Source organism: Pholis gunnellus, assembly GCF_910591455.1.
Source record: "Pholis gunnellus genome assembly, chromosome: 7".
Classification (NCBI taxonomy): Eukaryota; Metazoa; Chordata; class Actinopteri; order Perciformes; family Pholidae; genus Pholis; species Pholis gunnellus.
The window spans coordinates 9,306,771-9,330,079 of NC_136533.1; the positions used below are offsets into that span (position 1 = coordinate 9,306,771).

Genomic DNA, 23,309 nt, shown 5'->3' on the forward strand with positions numbered 1-23,309 from the left:
TCTCTCTCTCTCTCTCTCTCTCTCTCTCTCTCTCTCTCTCCTCTCTCTCTCTTCTCTGTCCTCTCTCTCTCTCTCCTCTCTCTCTCTCTCTCTCTCTCTCTCTCTCTCTCTCTCTCTCTCTCTCTCTCTCTCTCTCTCTCTCAGTCACACATAACAAGCACATCACTGCCTCCTCTAAGTAGAACCTGCAGCATACGACACCCTCCATCCATGGACCCTTGATTCATGTGAGGAAAAACTCCCCCTGTCTCAGAGCAACAAGTCACGATCCTTCTTGTTATCGCATAAAGCTCATCAGCAGACGTCTGCTTGCTTTATAAAATAATGGGACACACCACCTTGCTCGGAGAGAAGAAGAAGAAGAAGAAGAGGTCTCGGATTGCAAGGTGTCTGATCTTATTCTAACTGCATCCCACACAGCTGGAAAGCCTCAATACATCAGTGGGAGGTAACAGTCATGTAACAAACTATCTGTAAACAACAGAGAGGGCTCTGAAGCTCTGATGTCGTTCTCCAGGCCTCAGCTGCGCCGTGATGTATTGTACATCGATACCACAAATAAAGAGAGAGGACGTGATGCCACGGTGCCGGTGTGTGGAGACCAAACGGCTCGCAGCCTCCAGGGTTTCCATGCCTATCTTAAAGGAACAGTGTGCAGCATTTAGGGGGATTTATTGGCAAAGATGGAATATCCTATTAATACGTTTGTTAGTGTACAATCACCTGAAATCAAGAATCATTGTGTTTTCATTACCTACATACAGAGCAGGTCCTTTTCACAGAGTCCTCCGTGTTCCACCGCCATGTTTCTACAGTAGCCCAGAACGGACAAAACAAATGTTTGCCATTTGGGTTTTTGCATCGGTCAGAGTAGTTCTTCTACACGCTTGGCATTATGGGAGAAGTTTTCGTTGGTCGCATTATGTAACCTCACCGCTAGATGCCACCAAATCCTACACACGTCCTACACACTGCACCTTTACCTTAGCTCTTCTTACAGACATTTTCTTTTCTTTTTTACAAAAAAAAAGCACCTCCTGCCACATGACAGAGGCCTTTTACAGGATCAGCAGAGTTCCATGACTCATGAATAATCTGAATCATCTCCTGTGTCGCTTTATTTAGGGTAAAGGCAGCATCGGGCCGAGTGAGATGCTGCTGACAGAACATAAACCAACACACCCTCATTGGTTTACCCGTCTGTATAAACTAGACTGTATTAAAAATGAGCTGGTAATTGAGATCCACTTAAAGGGGCGGAGAAATGTGTTAATGTTTGTAGAACCGCCCTTAGACATAAGACAACTATTTTACAAGCGAGTGCCAAACCTGCACGGCAGCTTGAAACACTTGTGTTCCTAACAAAACAAATCAGAATGCGTTCCAAAATAAAAAAAATAGCCCCCCCTAACTCAGTCAGAAGAAATGCCTTACCTTGTTAGGTCACATTTGAAGAAAAGTGGTAAAGAAAATAGTATTTTGCAAAGCCTAGGTAACACAAATATCCTTTTAAAACGTCCACTGTGCTGGTGCAAGACAATAACGAACCATAATGCACAAACACGTAGGTGATACTGTGAGACTAGCTTCATTACTATGATGTTTGATCACCTTGAGCAATGCTGTATGATTCACCTACTCTGTGCACACGGCACCATTGATATGGGCGGTGGCTGTTAAAGATTACCCGAACACACAGGAAGTAATAGAGGGGTAATAACTAATACTGCGTGTAGCGTGTCACTGATTTGAAACTCCTGGCTGGTCCTTTCCAGAAAAACCCCGCGCAGCATCAACATCGACTGATTTGTGAGAGAAAGTTCTCTTGTTGATTTATAATAAGGCCTCATGTCTGTTCCACTGTAATTATAACGGATCTTATAGTCTGGCTCCAGACGTGGTCTCTCTTGTCCACAGTTATAATCATGTCGACGGCTCCATGAAGAAGCATCAGTGTCAGTAGTTGCTGAACTCATCCGATGCCGACCTGTTCTCCATAAGCAAACTTGTTTTAAACCGCTGACAACTGCTGGAGAAAACATGCAACAGAACGTTCAGCATCTTAACAAAATGTCACTTTGGAGACACAGTTTACTTCTTGCTTCAGGTTTTAGGCTTTCAATCTAAGAACCACATTTTCTTCTGACAAAGTTGCTCATCTTTTTGTTCCGTTGATTCAACACGGAGAGTTTCTCACCCAACCTAAGCCTCCGACTGCCAGTCACCCGATAGTGACCGTCTGTGCTCACTTCACAGCTGTAATGCTGTGGGACTAACTTGAGTCCTTCCTTATAGCTTCCTCTTAATTTATAGCTCCTCTTCCTCTTAGTTAATTAGCCACACCTATACACCAACATTATATCAAGACTAGAAAACTGAATTCTCTATTTAAAGATGTTGCTGGGGACTTAAAGATGTACAACCAATCAGCCAAGAATTACAAGTCCTGTCAGGCTCTGTGCTTGGTTTCTAAAAAATAAATATGAAAAAACATGTTTTTGAGAACACTGCCATTTGGACTGTTGGTCGGGTTAAAGCCAATTTTAAGTTTGGCAGTGAGCCAGCTTCAGCTTTGCTTTGGTTTTTTGGCAAAGAGCAAACTTCTTGTGTACACATTACACTGTCACACTGAATGACTAATGAGCCTCCCTCCTCCATAAATAAACAATGAAAACAAACAGGCAGAGAGGCAAATGTAACAGCTCGGAGAAGATCGCACAGTCTACTTACGGCTCGTTCCAAATCATTACACAGAAACGTCTTATAGATTTTGGGGAAGGTTTCGGATTCTTTAAACAAACAGAAGCAATAAGTAACAGAAGTCTGTAGCATCAAGGACCAGGGCCGGCATTCATCAAGCAGTTCAAAACGACACATTAAGTCATCCGCACCAGGTCTAACGAGGACTATAAATACTCAAAAAGACTTGAGAGGTGTGTATGAAGCTTCCTAGACTCTCACTAAAGAGTAGAAGTCTTCTTTGTCCTGTGTTTTATTCTGAGCAACTACGCTGCGGATTCAAGACATTCAAAAGATTGGCTGGCTGTTAGATAATTTGCAATGCATCACTCGTGGGCGTACGATGAACCATTAAAGCACAAGCAAAATACTCGTTTTGCCGTAACTGATCAAAAGGATCCGACACTAAACATCTCTGAAGGGAACAAGATATAAAAACATCAGTGTTCAAACAGAGACACAGAGACTACAAATATATATCACAATATACTGTCTACTGTACACCACAACTAGAGCTGTAACTGACAATTGTGTTCACAATCAATTCATCTGATTATTAATGAAAACATTTAGTCCAAGGTGATGTCATATAATGTCTTGTTTTGTCTGTAAAAAGCCTAAACATATTTAGTAAGAAGAAGAGAAGCAGCAAATTATCACATTCAACAACCTGGGACCATCTGAAGTACTAAACCAAGGATTTTTGCATTTCATGTGATGTGACAAAGTCTTTCTTATGTTGGTGCAAACAGTGCAGTCAAATCCATCCCATGGCTCATCTCTCTGTGACATTTACACCAGTGATTTCCCCCCCACCCCCCACCCCACCCCACCCCACCCTTCACACCATAACGCCCGCCCACACACTCAATAAGTCCGGTGGCAGGCATCAATGAAGCGGTCACACGGCGTGGATGTCTTGAAACGCTCTCTGCTAAATCCTGCCGCCTTAAAGAAGCACAGACGCAGCGATCCCGGTCAGAGTCGAGGGTGTATTTACCTGAACCACCAGCAGAGGTCTGACAGTGGAAAAGCAAGTGCCCCCCACCACCCCACCCCACCCCATCCAGAGAGAGGAGGAGGAATGCCGCCACACATTAGTCTGTGAAGAGCAGCACAGAGGTGGGAAGGCTGCATTTGTCCTTGAGCAAGCAGGGCTGGTATTTAAACCCGACTCTGACAGCTGATTAGACTGATGGATCACGACGTGGTGCAACCATCACTACCGTTATGAAGCCCCATGTCAGCTCAATCCACTCTCATACTCTCTCTCACACACTCTCACTCACACACACACACACACACACACACACACACACACCCTCTAGCTGAGACTGAAAGCAGGCCGCTGCACAGAGCTGATATGCAGTATAAAGAAGGACAGATTGATTTCACCGCACCTACTCTTTAGAGGATTACCTACAGAGTGTTTAACCACCGAGGCAGAGGGATGCTTTGACGAGAAGGTCCCCGTGTCGAGGGGTAAACTGGAACACATGTCTGCAGACTGCAAAGTGCAGTAACAGGTGGCGGTGGTAAAGGGTTGTAAAAGCTGGAAATGTGTTGTGAAAGAGGACAGAAACAATTTTAGGAATAAAGGTGGGTATGAAATGAATATAAAGAAATATTCTAGTGCTTTATCAAATCCACTTCAGCCGAAGCAAATGGATTCTGACAAAGAGGGGAAGATGGGAAAAGAGATTCCTAAAATGTTGCTTCTGCTGTAGAAAAAGAAAGCTACCGAGGATTCAGACGAACATCCGAGGCGAGGGATTTGGGGTAACGTACCCAGCAGTGACGTTCTCTTCAGCTATCTATGAATCACCTGACCTCAAACAGATGGCTGGAACTCCAGGAAGCAGAAAACAGGCACCGGTTCAGATGAAGGGTTGCGCATTTAGCCGTTGGTTTTTTTACAGGGTTCTGTGTTTGCTGGACAAACAGCTCGCGTTCATCTGTAACGAGGGACGACTATTTTCGTATGCTCTGCGTGACTCTAAACCACGCCGTGTCACATTCTTCTGATGGTAACTCCAGCGATGCCGTTAGGCTTGTGAGAAACACAAATGCAGGATATTAATCACAGCAGGTATACATCATTTAATGAGACTTGGCATGGAGTTCAAATATTGGTTTCGGCGGGGGACAGAGCGTGGGAGAGGACTCACTAGAAGAGTCACTGCCCAATAGTTCAGCAATAAATGCAGTGTGTTATCCAACCACTGCTGCTGTCTATGCATCCCCTCCCTGTCCCCCAGCAAGTAACGCACATGCACGGGCATTGTCAGGATGCATCGTCAAATGACTTTTAAATATCTATAAAACGGTCTGATGCAATGCACCTCAAGAGATCTTGGTGCTATTCGAAGCGGCCGTTGTGACCCGGCTGCTATTAATATCTGTCAAGTGCCTCATCGAGCAGCAGAGTTTACCGTGCACTCGAGTCACGACGGGCCTCGCACTAAACCACATTCACACGGACGTACCAGAGGCCCGACGAGTGGCTGCAAAAAGGCAGTTTTCACTTCGGATCGATGTTTGTCGGACGTCCTTCGCACAGTTTGGATGTTACATAAGGGCTCTTTAGAGGAATGGCTCCTGCAAGTGCCAGCGCAGGAGATGGACGAGAGAGAGAAAGGAGCATAGCAGTGCATCTGATCATAGGAGTGATTAGAGCATTATAGATAAGGTAAGGGTTATCAAAAGGACACGTGTGGCAGCAATTATACATTCTAAACACTCACTAATGTGTGGTTCTTGTTGGCAAGACAACAGCAAAGGCTCATCAAAAGCGATTGCGCTGACAATGAGCTCAAGGGACGATGAGTTGTGAGAGGATTTAAAAACAATGTCCCGCTGAAAGCATGCATTGTGTCTCGCCTGACAGACAGGTGCCGAGGAGAGACAATCGTGGGACATGTGAAGTCGTCGTCGGGAGGGAAGAGGGAGGAGGGAGGGAATGAGCCAAAGCCACAGGACCAGCAGGGTACGATATTAATCCCTCCGCCGCTGCTGCTAAATTGAAATCTTGGCTGCAACCAGTACAGTAGAGCACTACACCCTTTATTCAATCTTCTGGAAGATACGCTGCAATATATTAGGAAAGCCTTTTTATGAAGGTGTGATCGCTCAAATTCTCTCACTGCATAGCAGTAGAAGAGGGAGGGGGGGGATGTTTGGATGTGGATGAAGACAAATTCAGAGGCAGGACATTTGTAACAATTTGTTTCAGGAAACGGTACGCTGTACAAAAAGCCCTCTGTGGACATTTCAACATGATGCTCCAAAAGCTCACAGCTGTGGAACATTTGAGCAGAGTGGCGGCTTCCAAAAAGCTCCCTAATCATCACAGACCATCTGGAAAACAACTGGGCCGTGCGCGGTCCACGAGACCGACAGGAGCACGAAAAAGACAGAGTGAGCACCGAGTAGGTGTATGCTTGGCCGTTTTAAGAGCTTCAGAGATACCCGTCGCCTAGATCACAGAGCATACCGTGCAACCAATAAGTAGAGGAACTCCATTCGCAATTATGAGTCCCTTTCCACCTGCAGTTGCACCGATCAGCCCTTGTTTTGCCTCTACCGCATCTCGCAACGAGCACTGGTAATGGTTGGAAGTTTTAACTTGAAGCCATGTTAAGAGATTCTCAACCAAACAGTCAGGCTGGTATTTATTACATCTGGCATCAGAGGAGAGCAGAGAACAGCCTCCCGGTGGCTTACGATCATATATGCTGCAAAGAACTTTCTCACTGGTGCCTCTCCAACTTCTTATCCCTCTGTACTTTCCAACTCTATGGATGAAATATAAAACGGTAAGCGGACTCGATGGAAGAGGATGCAGGACGAGACTTAAGCAAAGCAGCTCCCTAGGATATATTAAATAGTTCATTCTCACAAAATTGGAACACGGCTGGTACGCCAAGTTCTCAGATGTAGACCTGATGATGTGTGGAATAGTAGCAGACCAGCAGCATGACCCCCCCCCCCCCCCCATGAAGGCAGCTGTCCCCAGGTTCAACCCGGCGCGGCACAAGCAAAGGGCGGCTCATTGCAGATTACTGCAGGGATTACTCAAATTCAACAGCATTAAATCAAAGACACCGCACGAGTAAGAGGCTTTAGGACCAAAGAATCACAGACGGCGGCATGCTCCCCCACTACACCCAAAAGGTACGCCAACATTCAATCAATCTTATATATTGGGGATAACATACAACCACGTGCACCTTTTCTCAAAAGAAATATGACAAAAATAAGACTGGGACCGCTGCAGACAAAGAGTCTCTCAGCCTTGCCTTTAGTTTTTCAGACCTGACAAAAAAAAGAGTCCTTCCCATAGGATGAAAAAGAGGAACAAGCTAACATTAGCACACACAATTATTGAACAAACAAATGCATCACAAAACCGCCGGATAGATAACTAAGAGTACAATGAACAACAGCCGGGGATAACTTGGTGTGATTTGGGCCTTCACTGCGTCTTAATCAGCACCCGGGGCAGTCGCTGACATCAGAGGATCCTCTCACACATGTGTTCACACGCACGGCATCCATACACCTAAAACACACAACACACACACTGTTGTTCCAGTGCTAGCCAGATGGCGGGAAGACCCCACAGAGAGTGAGACACGCGAGAGCTGTCTGTCTCCACCATCAGCACCCGGGACTACGAAACAGAGAGTTACGGAGCCGGAGACGGGGATGATGTACAGCAGATCCAGGTCCACTGGTTTCCCTCCTAAATCACATCACACACACACACACACACACATAAGTGAGCTGCATGAGCACTGACAGAGTTAGTGAGTCAGCAGCCACAGCCATCAGAGCCTCCCCCTGCCAAGCGGGTGAGTAAACAGAGCTCTGCAGTTTGAATGAAGCACCGTCCCTGGTGTGCCATTTGTTAATGTCCTCCATATGTATTGGGAACCGACACTTCTTTTCAAACATACCGTCGCATATGGTCTACGTGATTATGGAGAGCCTCGGGATTATTTTATTGAATATTGAGGACACATTAGTCATCAGACTTCTTACATTAGAGAGTCCATCGCCTCAGAGTGCCATGTTTCCCTTATTTAAAACTGCCGTTCATCTTTTGAAGTTTGTTTGTGGAAGTTTGCATGTTGTCTTGTTTGTGTGGATTTTCTATGGGCCGCTCAAATTTCCTCCAACAGGCAACTAATTATTCCCACATAGGCGTGAACGAGGCCGTCTGTCTTAGTGTCGGCAGAGTGGTGAGCGGTCTGGCGTGCCGTAGATCCGGCTAAGAGAAATGAAATGAACTGGCTCTTCTTGTTGCCTCCATCATAAATCTCTCGAAATACTTCCAAGGTGCTACCAGCCGGGGGGGAAGAAGCAGAGCCCGACACATCTATGTGTGAAAGTGTGGCTGTTTCGCTGCTGATTAAATTGAAAGCAAATGCAAAAAAAAAGGAGAACACTTGTGAGCGTTGCCCCGGCAGTCCTGCTCAGGATAAGGTTAATTAGGTTTGAGGTTAGTTTCAGCAGTGGCAGCTAACGAGTAACATCGTATGAAGCTTAAACATTGTTCCTGCCTTAAGGTAACTACATTGTAGTAAATATTGTCTACTTCTGCTTTATTACACAATAACAAATATACTGTAAATAGCTTCAGCTTGACCCAAAATGTCCATGTTGCTATTTGATGCTCATCCTAAAGCTGAACCATTCCACACAATTAAATTATTATGGTTATAGTTTTGATGCATTTAGTATCTTTCATAGAATTGTAAATACATCTTCTGTGAGACATCAAATACACAACATATTTTATAGATGGAGCCATTGTTGGAACTGGCAGAGTATCAGAGAGAATATAGAATGCACACCAGACAGCTGATCACAAGTGTTGACCATGCTCATGGCGTAGAATGATCCAAACACTTGGTCACCTCTCTCACACATAATCGGGTCTGATAGAAGGCTTTGCGCACACACGGAAGCGTTAATTACTCCCTGGAGAGAAGGGAGAGCCTTTTAAAGTCCGCCATCACTGCTGTGTGTGCGTGTCTGACAGGTATGGAGGGTTATGTGACAGGAAGGGACGGACGCCCACCGGGTGTGCCCTGAAAGATCGAGAGCTAAACTCGACGACCGCACTCCCGGTAGAACTAGAGATTAAGATATAAGAATCGATGGGAGCTCATTCCTCAGATCGTCCCTCAACGTCGGGGATTTTCACTCACTTTAGCTGATGTCACTCATGGAAATGAAAACAAATCCCCGATGCTTGAAGTCTAATCCATTCTTCAGATGTCTGATAAGATGCCTCATTTCACTGACGCCCTGAAGTGTCGGGAACTGCAGAGATGAAACTTAGAAAGAGAAGAGGCAAGAACAGAATGCCGGTATGGACGAACGTGGTGGTGTAACGAAACGTTGTTAATCCGTGATCCGGTTCGGCACACATGTGCACCGCGGATTAATTACACAGTTTAGTTTAACCATCACAGTGTGAAATAAAAGTTTACCGACATCGTTATCCGCCAATGTTCAATCTGTGATCAGGACATCATTTATGCTTTTCTAGTCGCAGATCTCTGATAATGTTACAGTCAACTATTTGAATGCTAGTAGAAAATCTATTCATTTAGTACACTGAAAGTGTGTATTTTGAATGGTAGGGTGTTTTGAACTATGCTCGGTGTGGAGGCAGTTTGAGCGTGTTCAAATTCATAACCACCAAGCGTATTCCACAAAATGATTCTTTAAAGTGACGATGATCAAAATGTGTATGATAACAACGAATCAAATGACAACGTGTGATGTGAGAGGGGTCACTTGTCGTGACCAATCAACAGAGCATCTTTCAATTTCACCGCTCTGCTTCACTCTCATAGCATCGTTTCCGGCAGACGCAGGCAGCTGTTTTCATATTTTTAAAAAGTTTTTAAAACTCACAGTAAGCAACGTGTCCAGCACCAAACAACAGACAAAGGCAGCCAATCTCTGGTCAACACGGTGGAGCATTCTGCAGCTAAAGAGTCAGATATTTCCCTCAAGAGTTGGTTGAGAAAGAAAACGGAGCTAAAAGAAAGTGACTATTGGACTTTGAACACATCTTCAAATGAGTGCTAATGTTGCTCAGTATCTGGATGTTTAAATGGGCAACAACTTCGCTGATTTTAGAGGAAACTCCTGAAATGTCCTCATCTTTGTCTGGGTTCAAAGGTTTGTGTCTTTTATGTGAGTTTGATCGTCTCTCTTTGAGTGACAATTACCACAGCTGATTTTTTTAATTGATCCATATGAGAGCAACCCGATACTCCTACTGTGCAGCCAGCCAGTGTGTGGGCCTTCAAAGGACAGAATGAGGCAACAGCAACACGGAGATCCACAAGAGAGATCTTTCTCATAATTTGCTAAATTTCAATTAACATGCTTTCCACTATTCTGAGTGATGAATTATGCAGCTTTGGAAGTGAACAGCCTCATGAAAGCGGTGGTTGCAGATCAGACGAGTACAATATTTATGTTTTAAGTTGCACTTTATACCGATGAGCACTCGGAAGCGGCAAATTGCCCTCAAAGGACGCTGACAAAATGTTGCCAAATGAAACATTAATAACGCTGCACTAATAAAGCAAGACTTTTTGTTCTCCAGCATTGTGAGGGTCAGCCATTTGAGCCTATACTGCTGTAATTATGACTCGCTCATTAAGTCTTCAAAACAAGATGTCAGCTGTCTGATTGTGTAACAGTGCTTCACACGTTCCTCTCCTTCAGACAGAATATCAAACAACGAGAGGGAACTGCCAGGAGATCTGCACCTGTCTCTGCATCAACATAACTGCTGTAAACACCTCCTGCATTCACAAGGTAACAAACATAATACATGTCGTAATTAGAGTGATCGCTCTCCGACCAAAACATTCAGCTGTCAAACTGATTTCACCCTCATTCGCCCTCCTGAAAGGCCGTCACAGGTCATCACAGGTCAACAACCCTCATTAGCAGACAGTGACAGACAATGCTGGTTTTAATCCCCCCCCCCCCCCTTGTTCAAAATGAAGCTTGACTTCAAATGTGGAATTATGTGCAAGAGAGATAAAAATGGAAAAAAAAATTATGTGCCAGATGGCACAGTCTCATCAAAAACGCTGTTTACGTCACAAACAAAAACAAACTGAACACATACTGCACTCTGCGGGGCTGTACAAAAAAATACTACAAGACCCAAGAGAGGGTTACAGAGAGAATGTCATGAAAACAACATGTCCAGAGGCTCGACTCGCCATGTAGTACGCCGCACAGAGCCGACGCAGAAACAGCATGGCAGCCCCTCAAAGGGGAAGCCACGACATCTCGATCACCCACTGGTGGCTGGCTGTTAGTTCAGGAAGCTGTTTGATGATAAGCGGAGTGTGACCTTTTTAACGTCGAGCATGTTCAATTCATCGTGGGAAGACCACATCGTGATTGCACCTTTTATTTGATTAATTGTGCAGCCCTAGCTCAGCTGCAGATCTTTGCACTGAAGTGTAGTGCTCTCGAACACGAGGTACAAGGTAACCGGACAGGTTAATCTGAAGGAGAACGGGAGCGTGGACTATTGTTTCGGCTCCGGGAGGACCAAAGCAGCACAATGGCTGGATGGAGTTCAGGGTTCTCTGATTTATCACCAAAGAGCAGGGCCGAAAGCCACTGGCTTAAAAAGTTTTATTAGGACTAATAGTGGGTGCTATTGATTGATTCTGTGTGTGTGTGTGTGTGTGTGTGTGTGTGTGTGTGTGTGTGTGTGTGTGTGTGTGTGTGTGTGTGTGTGTGTGTGTGTGTGTGTGTGTGTGTGTGTGTGTGTGTGTACAGTATGTATGTAATCGATATGTGTGCTCTTCAGGCAAAAAACAAACGAGCACATTTGTAAAGAAAAAGGATGTTTGCCTGTGAATGAAATAAGCAGGCTAATAATGTACACCTCCTCAGTATCTCACTGGCCAGTTGACACGTAGCTGTGTTCCCCAAACTGAAGAAGCCCTGTTGGCATTGGGCCACCGGCAAAACAAGCCAGCAACTCGGAAAGAGGCCGCTCCGTCTGAGGCGAGCGGTGATTCCATTAACATCTGCGCTGACCTTCACTCAAAACTCACGGTACCGAAGAAATAATCACATCTCGTGATGCGTCCAGTCAACACTATCACACCAACGACCTGCACCTCCGATCCTCCCTCACACACCCCGTCTACGTCAGCACAATCTGCTCCTCGATGCTCACACTGTGTAACCCTGACGCTAACGGCCAAGACACGCCGCCAGCATGTGAACGGGCCGGATCCTTCGGCTCACAACAGACCTGAGTCACAGGAATGAATCAACGATGCAGTCCGTCTCTCATCAAACTGAAAAACAAACAAACAATGCAACAACAACAACAACAACAACAACAACACAACTAAACTTGCAATACTCAACAACACTAAGCTGATGATGAAGTAATAATGGTGACTTGCTGTGAAAACATAAGGCTCAGACTTTACCCAGCTGTCATCGGGGCTAATGGCTTTGGAGACTTTTCAGAGGCTTTTATTGGCCGCCTCACAGAAACACTCAAAATGTCCCGAATGCTGTCCAAGGGAGTTATCCCATAAACTTGTCAACAAATCTCTATATAAGTCAAAACAGTGAGTCGCAACGAAGAGCGCGCAGCGGTGAGCGACGTTAGCCGCTGAGTCAACAAAGCACAGAGAAGCTCAGATAACGACACATACACGAGAGGGACTTCATTCTCTCCTCGGGTACGTTACTCTACTATATTTCTATATGCTCCATTTTAAGCAACAAAGAAGAAACTCAAGACTGAGGCAGCCTCGGTCACATGTAGTACACAAAACCTGCATCAGCTGATATTCTAGCCACAGGCAGTAGAGTATGTCGTAGGCCTACGAGTATTTTCTGCGGACACACCACGAAAGGAACTACACTAAACAGTTTCTATTCAGCCAATGTGAAATCAATTTACACGTCACAGTTTAGCTAGTTAGCTACTTCTATGCAGTGGTCGAAAAATAAATGACATTGGCACCGCTATGAGTGACAGAGGGGGAATGTGGGGTTCACTGCGTTTTCACTATTACTGTTCAAAGAGGGTCCGAGTCTTTGTGTTTTCCTGCTCGCTAAACTGCAGCTTAAAACAAGCTCCGCTTTTTATTTGCAGCGTGTTTATTGTGACTGCTACTTGCAATCACAGGGGACTAAAAGATTCAAATGGTCCAACTGCGTCTTTGCAGACATACAAATAAAAAACACTTAACGGAGCAGCGCCGTATCCGCTATTACACGGTCGCTGTGTGAATGATCCTATTCAGGTTGTGGGATAATCAGTAAGCTTCCTATTGAGAAGACTGAGGCAGATTATGAATGTAGTTATCACTAAATATTACATGAGATTAATGAACTGGCGTGAGCTCAGCTAATGATGATCAGAAGTGTCCATGTATCGCAGGAATAAAAACGAAGCTGCGATTTCATCTGCAGCTATAAGGACACAACTGTTTGATTCAAATGAAATGTCTAAAATGTAGCTAACGCGTTAAACTAATGGTTCTTCTCCTGCCAGATGTCGTCCGCACGCTTTGTAGGGGACAGCGTGATTAGTCTGTAACGTGTTCTGCAGATCCCTGTGCCATTGGACTGTGCCAGAGTCAAAGTGATTGACTAATGAATGTGGTCCGTTCTGCACTGAGAAGCTGTGACAAAATACCAGAATATAAATTTAGTCGGACTGCCTGGCAAAGCGGCCACATGAAGCCCCCCAAACTCACGAGGAAGTCAAAGACGCAGGGAGGATCCAGCGAGGACGATAAGGCAGAATAGCAATATATTACAATATATTGCAATGCTTCGATCACGCAGAATATACTCATCTGCAACATATCTGTAACATTAGGATATATATAGTAGCAGAATATTTCAAGTCCTACACTTGGATTTAAAACATTCTGAGCACAGATGATGAATCATTGCTGACAGCGCTTGTGATCTCTTTTGATCAGTCGCATGCAGCAGGCAGCCATGGAGGAGGAAGAGGAACACACGCGCTGTACTGGGATCAGAGACACAGACAACTAATTCATGTAGAGGGGCAGAAACTGGACAAATCAAAGTGCTTCAGTGGACATAATAATACTCATAATATGAAGTACTTTTCAGGGTAGTTAAAGACACATTCAATAAGTTGAAATGATCGTAAACAACAAAACACTACAAATACATAACACATAACACAACACAACGACGTGGAGGATATATCGCATTTCCTCCCGCCCACACATAGCACCAACAAACGAGAGTACCGGGGATATAATGTTAAGACAAAATCAATGGAGGCAGACTTTAAATAAGTCGTTTGAAATTCCTATAACACTGTCCCTCAGAATTTGTTCCCAGCATCTACTTGAAGTGTCATTTTTTTTTAAATCGGAACAAACCATGCAAAGAAAAACAACGAGGCCAGCTGCTTTTCACAGATTCATAATAAAAAGAGAAGACGTTATATTTTGGCTCAACTCTGCAAGTCGGCTCAGCTCTGAGCAGGGTAAGTCTGAATAAATACAAAAGAAGACGGCAGCCACACTTTGCCCGTGTCTGTCTAGTATTTGCACAATGTGCCTGTGTAATCATTAACTTCTGCGATAGGCTTCTGCGGTACAGAAATAGGGAGTACAGGTTCCAAAAGTACAGCCGTGCAATCTTTACTTCTAACACACAGCGCGGGTTAAGGAGTAGCCCAGCTGTTGGACCAGTGATGAATAAATACATGTTTTTAATTGCCGCTTGCTTGCAATCAAACGTTAGCAGGTTCTGGTGTGTGTCATGGGAGGTTGTCGAACTCACTTGATAAAGCACCGTGCACCCTCGAAAGTGTATCCTTCTTCCCATCCAGTGGGCAGGTCTGTGAAAGACAAGAACACGTGAATACAAACAGATGTTGTGTGTATTAAAAGGGACTCCAGCTATGCACTCCCAGCTGCCAATTCACACACTCATAACCAGCAACTGTGATTGCTTGATTAAACTTGACACCATTTTGAAATATGATTTATTGTTATCATTTTTTTTCAAGTAAGACTGACAAACATTTGCTGGTTCCAGCTTCTCAAATGTCAGGATTTACTGTTTTTCTTTTATATAATTGTCAATGAAATATCTCCTGGTTTTGGACAAATTAAGCAATTTGTATCCTTCACTTAAGTTTTAGGGCGGCAACTAACTCTTGCTTTCATAATTGATTAATCCGTGAATTGTTTTCCCGATCAAGCAGTTCATCGTCTTTAAAATGGCAGATAATCACCTTTGCTAAAAGCAGTCAAAAATCCAAATATACTCAATTTACCATCCATCACACAAGACAAAGAAAAGCAGAAAATCATCTAAACTGATAAGCTGGAACTAAGACGTTTATATTTGAAAAATGACTGAAGCCATTAATCAATTATCAAAATATTTGCAGATACATTTTCTGGCAATCAACTTAATGGATTAATCCACTAATTGTTTGAGCTCTAACAACTTTGTGCTACGGGGAAGTCAGTTGGGTATTTCTCACTAGTTTAGCCTCTAGACTCAAATGATTAATGGAGGAAACGTTAGTTGCAGCAGCCACTCAATTACATGAGTGGGAAAGCTCTGCAGAGACCTATGAGAGGAGGCTGCTACAGAGTAACGTCACCATATCATACATTATGAGGAGATAGGGTTTTATGATTAATGGTCATGACACGGAGCTTTTTGAGGTGGGTACATTTAAAGCTAGCATAAACACACGAGCATTAACACGAGCAGGGCAGAGGTGGGCACGAGCAGGGCTCACTTTACACGACACCAGTGCCACAAAAAAAAAAAAAAAAAACACTCGTGCATCTAGAAACACAGCATGGATGTCAAGCGCTCTCTCTCTCTCTATATCTCTCTCTCTCTCTCAGTGTGGGAAGTATCGGTTTTGGGGGATTTAGTCAACAACACATGACGGCAGACACGAGAGACGTGAAACACAACACGTAGAAACTTGATATCCGTTCGCTGACAGCTCACCTGGAGTTTTTCTGTGCCCGGTTATTACCGCCTCGCCACTCACTGGATGCAGCCAGGTTGTACTCTTGGCTTCTTCGCTGTTGAGAGAGGGAGAGAGTGGGAGGAAATGCGTTCGTTATTACACGGAGACTTTGTTCCGAAGCAGGAAAACGGGAAGCTTAGGAATTACTTGATAGTTACTTAATGAAGAAGACGCGTCCATCCCGAGTAACGCCGTAACTCCAGGAAGAAGGGAGACAAGAAATCCACTCGGGTTGTAGATCCGCCGCCATGTCTGGCAATACTGTATGACAAGCGCGCGGCTCCGCTCGCGCAGTTCAGCGCGTACACGGAAACCTTGGCAACGGCGGATCTCTGGGAGGCGGGCAGGAAGCCCAGGGGTAGGGCAGACAGGTGCGGTCACGTGCGGTGATTTAAATGACAGACATGTTCAATACGTACATGTGACAGACAGCAACATGATATTTTTGTGGGATATTGCTACAATAATTCCATTAAAAAAGTGTTTTTCTCTGCTGTTTGTTATTGTTGTCTTCTGTGTGGTTGTGGATTCATTCTTCTTTACTGGCTGTGTTGGTGTTACCCTTTGTGTGGTTTGTGGACGCACATTGTTGTTAACAAAGACACCTCTCACCAGTGTGAACAAACATGGGGGGCAGGGCCAGACTAGCCTGCCGGGGAGCCCCAGGGCAAAATTGATCTGCTGAGCCCCCGATTTTCACAGCAGACAATTTGAATTGCTTCAGAAGGGAAAGCACAGATGTTACTTATAGCATTAATGATGGTTCCTTCATCCAAGTGTCCCAGTACCAGTGTGGCAGTGTTGAAAAGGAAGAAGCCACATAATTCAGCCTTCATTTATTTTGTTATTTGCACCTGTGCTTCTCCTGCAGTTACCCCTTATTGCCTAACGAATCTTAAAGATTGTAACTTTAAATTAAATAGATTATTGAATTGAATTATCAAATCAACATTAGCTTATTTATGGAGTTCAATGGGGGCCTACAACATGGGAAGTACTGGTGGCTAAGATGCTGACCATATAACAGTAACCTCCCTGATTCATGTCAGGCCGACGACTTATGTTGCGTTTCTTCCCTCATCTCTCTCTCTCTCCCCCATTTCCCCTCCCTACTGTCTACTGTCAAATTAAAGTTGAATGCCAAGAAAGCAAAATAAATATGTAGGCACAGATCAGAGCTAATGAAGGTCTTCATTTTAGCACTGGGGCCCTCTTAATGATGGTGCTTCAAGGTCAGGAGCCACCTTGAGGCATCTTGTCAGATGGTATTGCTTCAATGACACACACTCCAAAACTAATCATTAGCTCAAACCAGATGACACACAGTAAGCCGGCAGCTTTTGTGCCCCCCGGGCTTCTGGCGTCTTGGGGCAGCTTTCCTGCTTTGCGTGGTTGGTAATCCAGCCTTGATGGTGGCACGGACTGGCATGCACTCGCAAACACACACACTTTCAGCTGTACCTTTAGGTCCTCGGTCTCCGCCTTCTGTCATTGTGCTGTGAAACGGCAGCATCAGCCTTTCGCGCCACACAAAAACAAGTCATACAACACCACCGTGCCTGGCCAGAGTGTTGTTTGTTGGGTTGCATTGTGTTCTGGACACAAGGTAAGCCACAGCTTCGGAGGCAGTAGGTGGTGATGAAGGGAAGTGAACGCATCCGCCGACTGCCAGGTCATCCACTTTGAGGAATAACTGAAGGGAGGGGGCGTAGTTAATCACTGATGCTGCTCCCAGTCAGGTGTCAACAACACTGAGCCCTTTGTTTCCTACTTACCTGGGGCAGAGCAGCACAGCTTTCAGGTTTAATGGCATACAAAAGAACTACTTGTTTTTCCCCCAGGTAGTCCATGTGAAGAAAGGAAAATAATATTCAATGAAGCTGGGCCTCATGGGCTCTTTTCTTTAACCTTGCATCAATTTGAGAAGGAGTGTAGAGGCTTTGTTGCACAGCTAGAAACAGTCCATTCCCTAACCTTTTGATCAAATCTGGAGATAGATTTTGATCTAAAATTCGGACTTTTTTGAACAGTTAAAGTATCTTTTTTAAGGGAATAGACACAATAACTTACTTGCCCAAGCCCCAGTTGTTCCATCACTATTTAATTCATTTTAGAATAGCTATGCATATGGTCCATTAGGGTGGAAATGATTGGATTAGAGCCTGATACCTTCCTGAATGCGCTGGTATACCCGTGGGATCTGAAAGCAAGGTAGTGTCTGAAAGCCAGGGTCCGTGCTCCTCAGTTTTCAGTTTTCAGATCTTCCAGCGTATTTCTTGCCATTCATAGCCATCAGGAAAGAAAAGTAGCATAAAAGCACTATTTCCTATTCCTATAGGATAATCTGATATATGGCACATACAACTTTAGATTAAAAGGTTTAATAACAGTCAAAGTATTACCATAATAATATGTATAGAGAAAGCCAAGGATCTCAGTTTCCTTTTATTCATTTATTTTTGTCCACAGGATTCGAGTTACAGGGTTGATTGAGAACTTCACAGCTTCCCTACTCAATATGTAAGTTTGAATGGGCTTCTATTTCCAAGGTCTGACAGTATTGACATAACAGAAAGTCCTGCACTGTGGGTCAGGACATGTAATTCTTCTTTTGGCAGGAGCAGACATTTCTCAACTGCAGCCCACAGTTGCCAGGGTGAATGATATGTGCTTCACTGCACTGTAGCTTATCATCAGCTCTCAAGCAACCCAATACCATTTAGTTAGAGTGGGAGCCTAAATGAGAGTGACAGAGTATGTTTGTCTTTCGGCAAAAGGTTGACAGGGCACGCAGGTTCTTCTGTGTGTAAAGATAATATCAGCAGCATCTAGTTGAGTATTAAAAAAGGAAATAAATAGAGAACAGGCCAAACAGAACTCAAGTGCTGGACACCTGCAGATTTGTTCATTCATTTTGTCTTTGGGATCCAGAAAAGGTCACACTAACTCTGGTCATAATGTAATGCAAAAACAAAGGACAGACGGTTTTTTCCTGACTTTAGAACCCTTGTTTTAAACAGAATAAAAGAAACAAAAATCTGCAGAATAACACAATACAACCAGCAAACTCAAAGACTCAATTCAACTGACGGAATATGAATTCAAGTCCTGAAGGAGAGCCGGAGTCTGAATATGCAAAAGTTCAAGGGAGAATCATGACTTTGTAGTACATACAGTGTTGTGTCTGGTTAACATTGTGCAACGCATTCTTACATAATTGCTAATGCTTGGCAAAGCGAGGGGTTCTCTGCTCAGCGACGCAGGCCAGACTTGAGGCATCAGTATGTAATTAATGGTTGAACATTATCAAGCAGCTGTTGGATGGCTTTGTTCTGGTGCCAGCCCAGCAGTAGCCCTGTGCCTGTCTGTGCTTGGCAGGAGGGAGGACTCTCCTCTTTAGAGGGGAGTCACTCGGCATCTGTGCAGACCTCTCGTCTGAAGGCATCCAAAGCCTGTACGGATGGAGCCATCTTTCAGCCTGAACACAGCCCTTTGAAATCAGCGCATTGTAAATGTGAGAAACTTGATTGCGTGAGAAAATGAGTTATTCTTTGATGATGTAAAAACAACCCCAGGAGGTAATATTCAGCCCACAAGTACAATGCAAAATGAACGTATACTGGGCACAATAACGTCCTATGGTACTGTACTGTTTATCCCATCCCGTTGCTCAATGATGTGAACATGATGTCATCCACGCTTCTGCATTTTCAACATACAGTATCATTTGACTGGCATGCGTAACCCACAGACCAGTACAGCTACTAGGGCCAGTCAAGTCAGCAGAAGTGGGTAATAGGCAACATTGGAAAACTGGTACAACACTTAATTCAGCTGTGGATGCGGATATTTGCAGTAGTAGCGGTACGGATGGTGGGAATATGGGTCACTGGGCTTTGGAAGTTTGTGGGAAACAGACCCTGAAAGAAGGTGTAGTTCTCCCAACTCATCTCAGAATCATTAAACTCGCCTCCCTGAATCACTGTTAGTCACAGTCTGACTAAAACCCATCCCACAAATGGCTCCATGTTCACCACAGCAATGACCTCATTGGATCCATAGCCTTTTTTGGGTGCAGTCCAAATGTTTTTCTTTCCAGGTTTTATGAGATTTCCACTAGTGATATGTGCCATTAAAACTGAATGAGTGGGTACTCTATTTTGTAATTAGAGGATGTTGCAAGTGGCCTGAGTCAGTTTTTAACTGAAGTGATTGTGAGAGGAAATGGTTTGCAGCTCGGCTGTGGCAAAAAATAAATAATAATATGCAAAGCTATTTTTTACAGACCTATTGGGTTTTGTTTTTTTATGTAAAGTAAAAACATAGTTGGACTTGAGTTCGATGTGACGGTTTATTCATACTAAAGTATTGAAAAGGTTGACCGTGATACTTTCTGCAGAGCCCCAGACTAAGCCCAACAATAAGACCAGCAGCCGAACCAGGCAGGAATAAAGTATCAATAATCTTCTGTTTCAAAGTGCCAGAGCTGAACCTTGCTCAATGAGAGCTGAACCTTGCTCAATGAATGTGTCTGTTAAATATCGAAACTAACATAATCATCCTAATCTTACCGACATGATGTCATTCGGCATTACTGGTTTAGACAAGAACCTCTGTGTACACATCATGAAATTGACCTGCTTCCCTCCAGCATCATAAACTGCTTTATTAATTGCTAACTGTACTTAGTAAGCAAAGGACTGTACTGTAAATGCACTGGACTTTAAATTACCCACACAAACCGCGGGTGGATTCCCTATTGATTGCAGCAGGAGCCATTACTCAGAAGATCCTGCTGTGTCATTTCAGTAATGGAGCAGAATATTAATTAAAATGAAGGACCACTTAACATTGATCAGGGTCGTCAGCTCCACTTTTGTATGATGCATAAATAACCTGACATGGGGTGTGATTCCCTAATATACAGTGCTCATTAAAGCTCATGACATGTGCTGACACCACGAATCCTGACACACACCACATCCATGGTTTCAGCGTCACGAGTGCGAGGCTGTGCCTTACACCCTGCGGTGTATTTATGCTTAAGTAGCAGTGATAGATCAGGTCTTAGACAACTACTTCGGGCCAGTTTTATGTGAAAGAGCTGTTTCAAAGGCATGATTATCTGGTGGGAGGAGACAAGGCCACATTCCACTGTGGACATCCTAAACGTCTGAGGTGATGTACAATGTTAATTAAAGTGTGGATGTTAAACCAACCGAGAAAGGTTTTTTTTTTTGTTTTAAAGAAGTTGATGAAATGTACTGTGTAACAATGCAACCACAACATCTGTTTGGCTTGGCAGTGTTCAGGATGTCTCAGCATGCAGTCCTCCCCTGTATACACACATATCCTGTGTCTGATGGGAAAGCAGAGCAGTGTGACAGACGGGGCATGAGCATGTTCTCGGGGCAGCGAGGGTCATGTGAGCAATGATGAGAAAGGCTCCAGTCCAGGAATATTTCTTCAAGGCGGATGGCAAGAAATCCTCAAGGACAACACAGATATTCCCAAATGATCCTGAAGTTTGGTACCATAAACTATCTGATTATACCTCCCACTCTCTTCAGCAACTACTTTCAAATTCAAAGAGAGCTGTCTAATACATAAATTATTATTCCTAATGAATGAAAGGAAACGATTGCATTTTAATAGGATGCGCAGTGCGCACACTGCGATGCAGAGCTCACCCAGCACAGAACAAAAAAACGCCTTGTACCCAGAATATTGTGTTCACATGCAGAACAAAAAATGACAAGGAACACAAAGGTTTCATGCTGAATTAGCAAAATGAAGAAAAAGATTAATGCTTTACAGAAACCTTACCTCTCTGTCAACTGGTGGCCGTGAGAGAAAATCCAAATATGGTAAATGTCCACCAAAGTAATTAAGTTTAAAAAAAAAGAAGTCTATATTAGATATTCTAGAAGAGGAAGGAAACATATGACCTTGTCTCTGACATCACAGTACACATATTTATGTATGAACATCTGCTCTGCTTGCAGCTATTTTGGGCCTGGAGCGACTAAAAATTCAGGGTCATGCTAAAAGTGAATTGATCTTTACTCACGATCAAATTATAATTTACTGCTTCAGTTAGGTTGTTATTGTTATGACATGAAAAGTTGTTGAGTTGTGTCCCTTTGCCTTTCGGGTGAATTTCTTCATTGGCATCTTTTTTACATCACGCAACTCAGACACTGGAGAATATTGCGAAATCCTGGATTTCCCACTCTGGGGGAGTGCACGAATGTTTCTTCTAGCGATTGTGACTGTGTGCTTAATCATACTCCTCAGTGGCGTGTGCACAGTCAATTCAAAAAGAAAAATGTCACATCTAAAGCAAAAGCTTATCCGTCAACAAAAGTGTCTGCTTTTCTTGAATTATTCTCTTGTTCGCATCCCTCGGCACTGAGTAAATGAGCTCTCTATCAAAGAGAGAGAGCACTGAGTCGTAGATGCTCTGCCTTATTTGTTTGTTTATACAATGTCACTCTGTAGTCACTTCCTGAAAGGATGGATTTGCCTATGATTGATGAATTACGCAGTTAGACACCACACACAGCTTTATACACAGACACCGTCATGTTACGTTGACACGGTGCACAAGCACTGAATGTTCTACCACAAATGATCTGTCCTTAGAGACTTCATAAGGCTGGTGGTTTACAGAGTGTTAACAAAACAAGCCAAGCAAAGCAGGGACTTTCAGTCATTCTGCATCAGAAGTAGTGAAACTCCCACACAATGTGTTCATTTACTGAAATTCCAAAATAAACACAGAAAACAGGTTCAGATGGGAAATCTAAGAATGTGATATATGTGAGAAAATGTCATCCTGTCACTGGTTGTACTTGAAGAGTTCCATGTTTGTTATAAATCGTTTTAATGAAACACAAGAAAAAACATTTGGCACAGTATTTCTGCCAGTGTCACTTTAATAATAAAGAAATATAAGTTTCCTCTTTCTTGGTCTTAGGTCAGACAACTCTATCAATTATATATTCATGCAAAATAAGTGAATTAAATTCTTTTTGAGTATCTCTCTTTTCCTGGTACACAAGATAACTGGTGGTTTTATTTATTCTGTTTATGTGGCAGATTGCACATTGTGCTGATTCAGTGACTCAGCTCTCGGCTTTTACCTCCCACTCCACACCTGTTTAGGTGTAGGGAGTTCGACATTGCTTTTGAAATATTTAATACAGAGCTCCCAACCACAAACTGAAAAAGAAACAAAAATGCATATAGTTGAGCCATTTGGCAAGATGACCGGTGTCAGCAACGGGGAAAGTGCCGGGGCAGTAAATTGACTCTGAATCGACAAGTGGGAGTGATGGGTTTGGGGAAATCTGAGCTCATTTCCTCCCTCGTCAAGGTCCAGTAAGCATAAGGGCAGTGCATCAACATTCAGCAATGTATTGCACATCACACAGAAATGTAAAGAATGGTTGAAAAAGATTTGTCATTACAGCGAGTGTGTGTCAAAGAG

The 23,309-nt window shown here is 43.7% G+C and overlaps 1 protein-coding gene across 1 annotated transcript in view; it reads right to left on the reverse strand.

The window, feature by feature from the left end:
• The window catches only part of plekha5 (pleckstrin homology domain containing, family A member 5), a gene marked incomplete at its 5' end in the record, with an annotated part of 66,964 nt that extends 50,897 nt beyond the window's left edge, over nt 1–16,067 (reverse strand). Inside the window, 3 exons of the mRNA XM_079162912.1 lie at nt 14,599–14,656; nt 15,796–15,872; nt 15,976–16,067. Coding sequence (XP_079019038.1) covers nt 14,599–14,656; nt 15,796–15,872; nt 15,976–16,067 — 227 coding nt within the window. The remainder of the gene's footprint in view (nt 1–14,598; nt 14,657–15,795; nt 15,873–15,975) is intronic.
• Between the last annotated feature and the right edge of the window lie 7,242 nt (nt 16,068–23,309).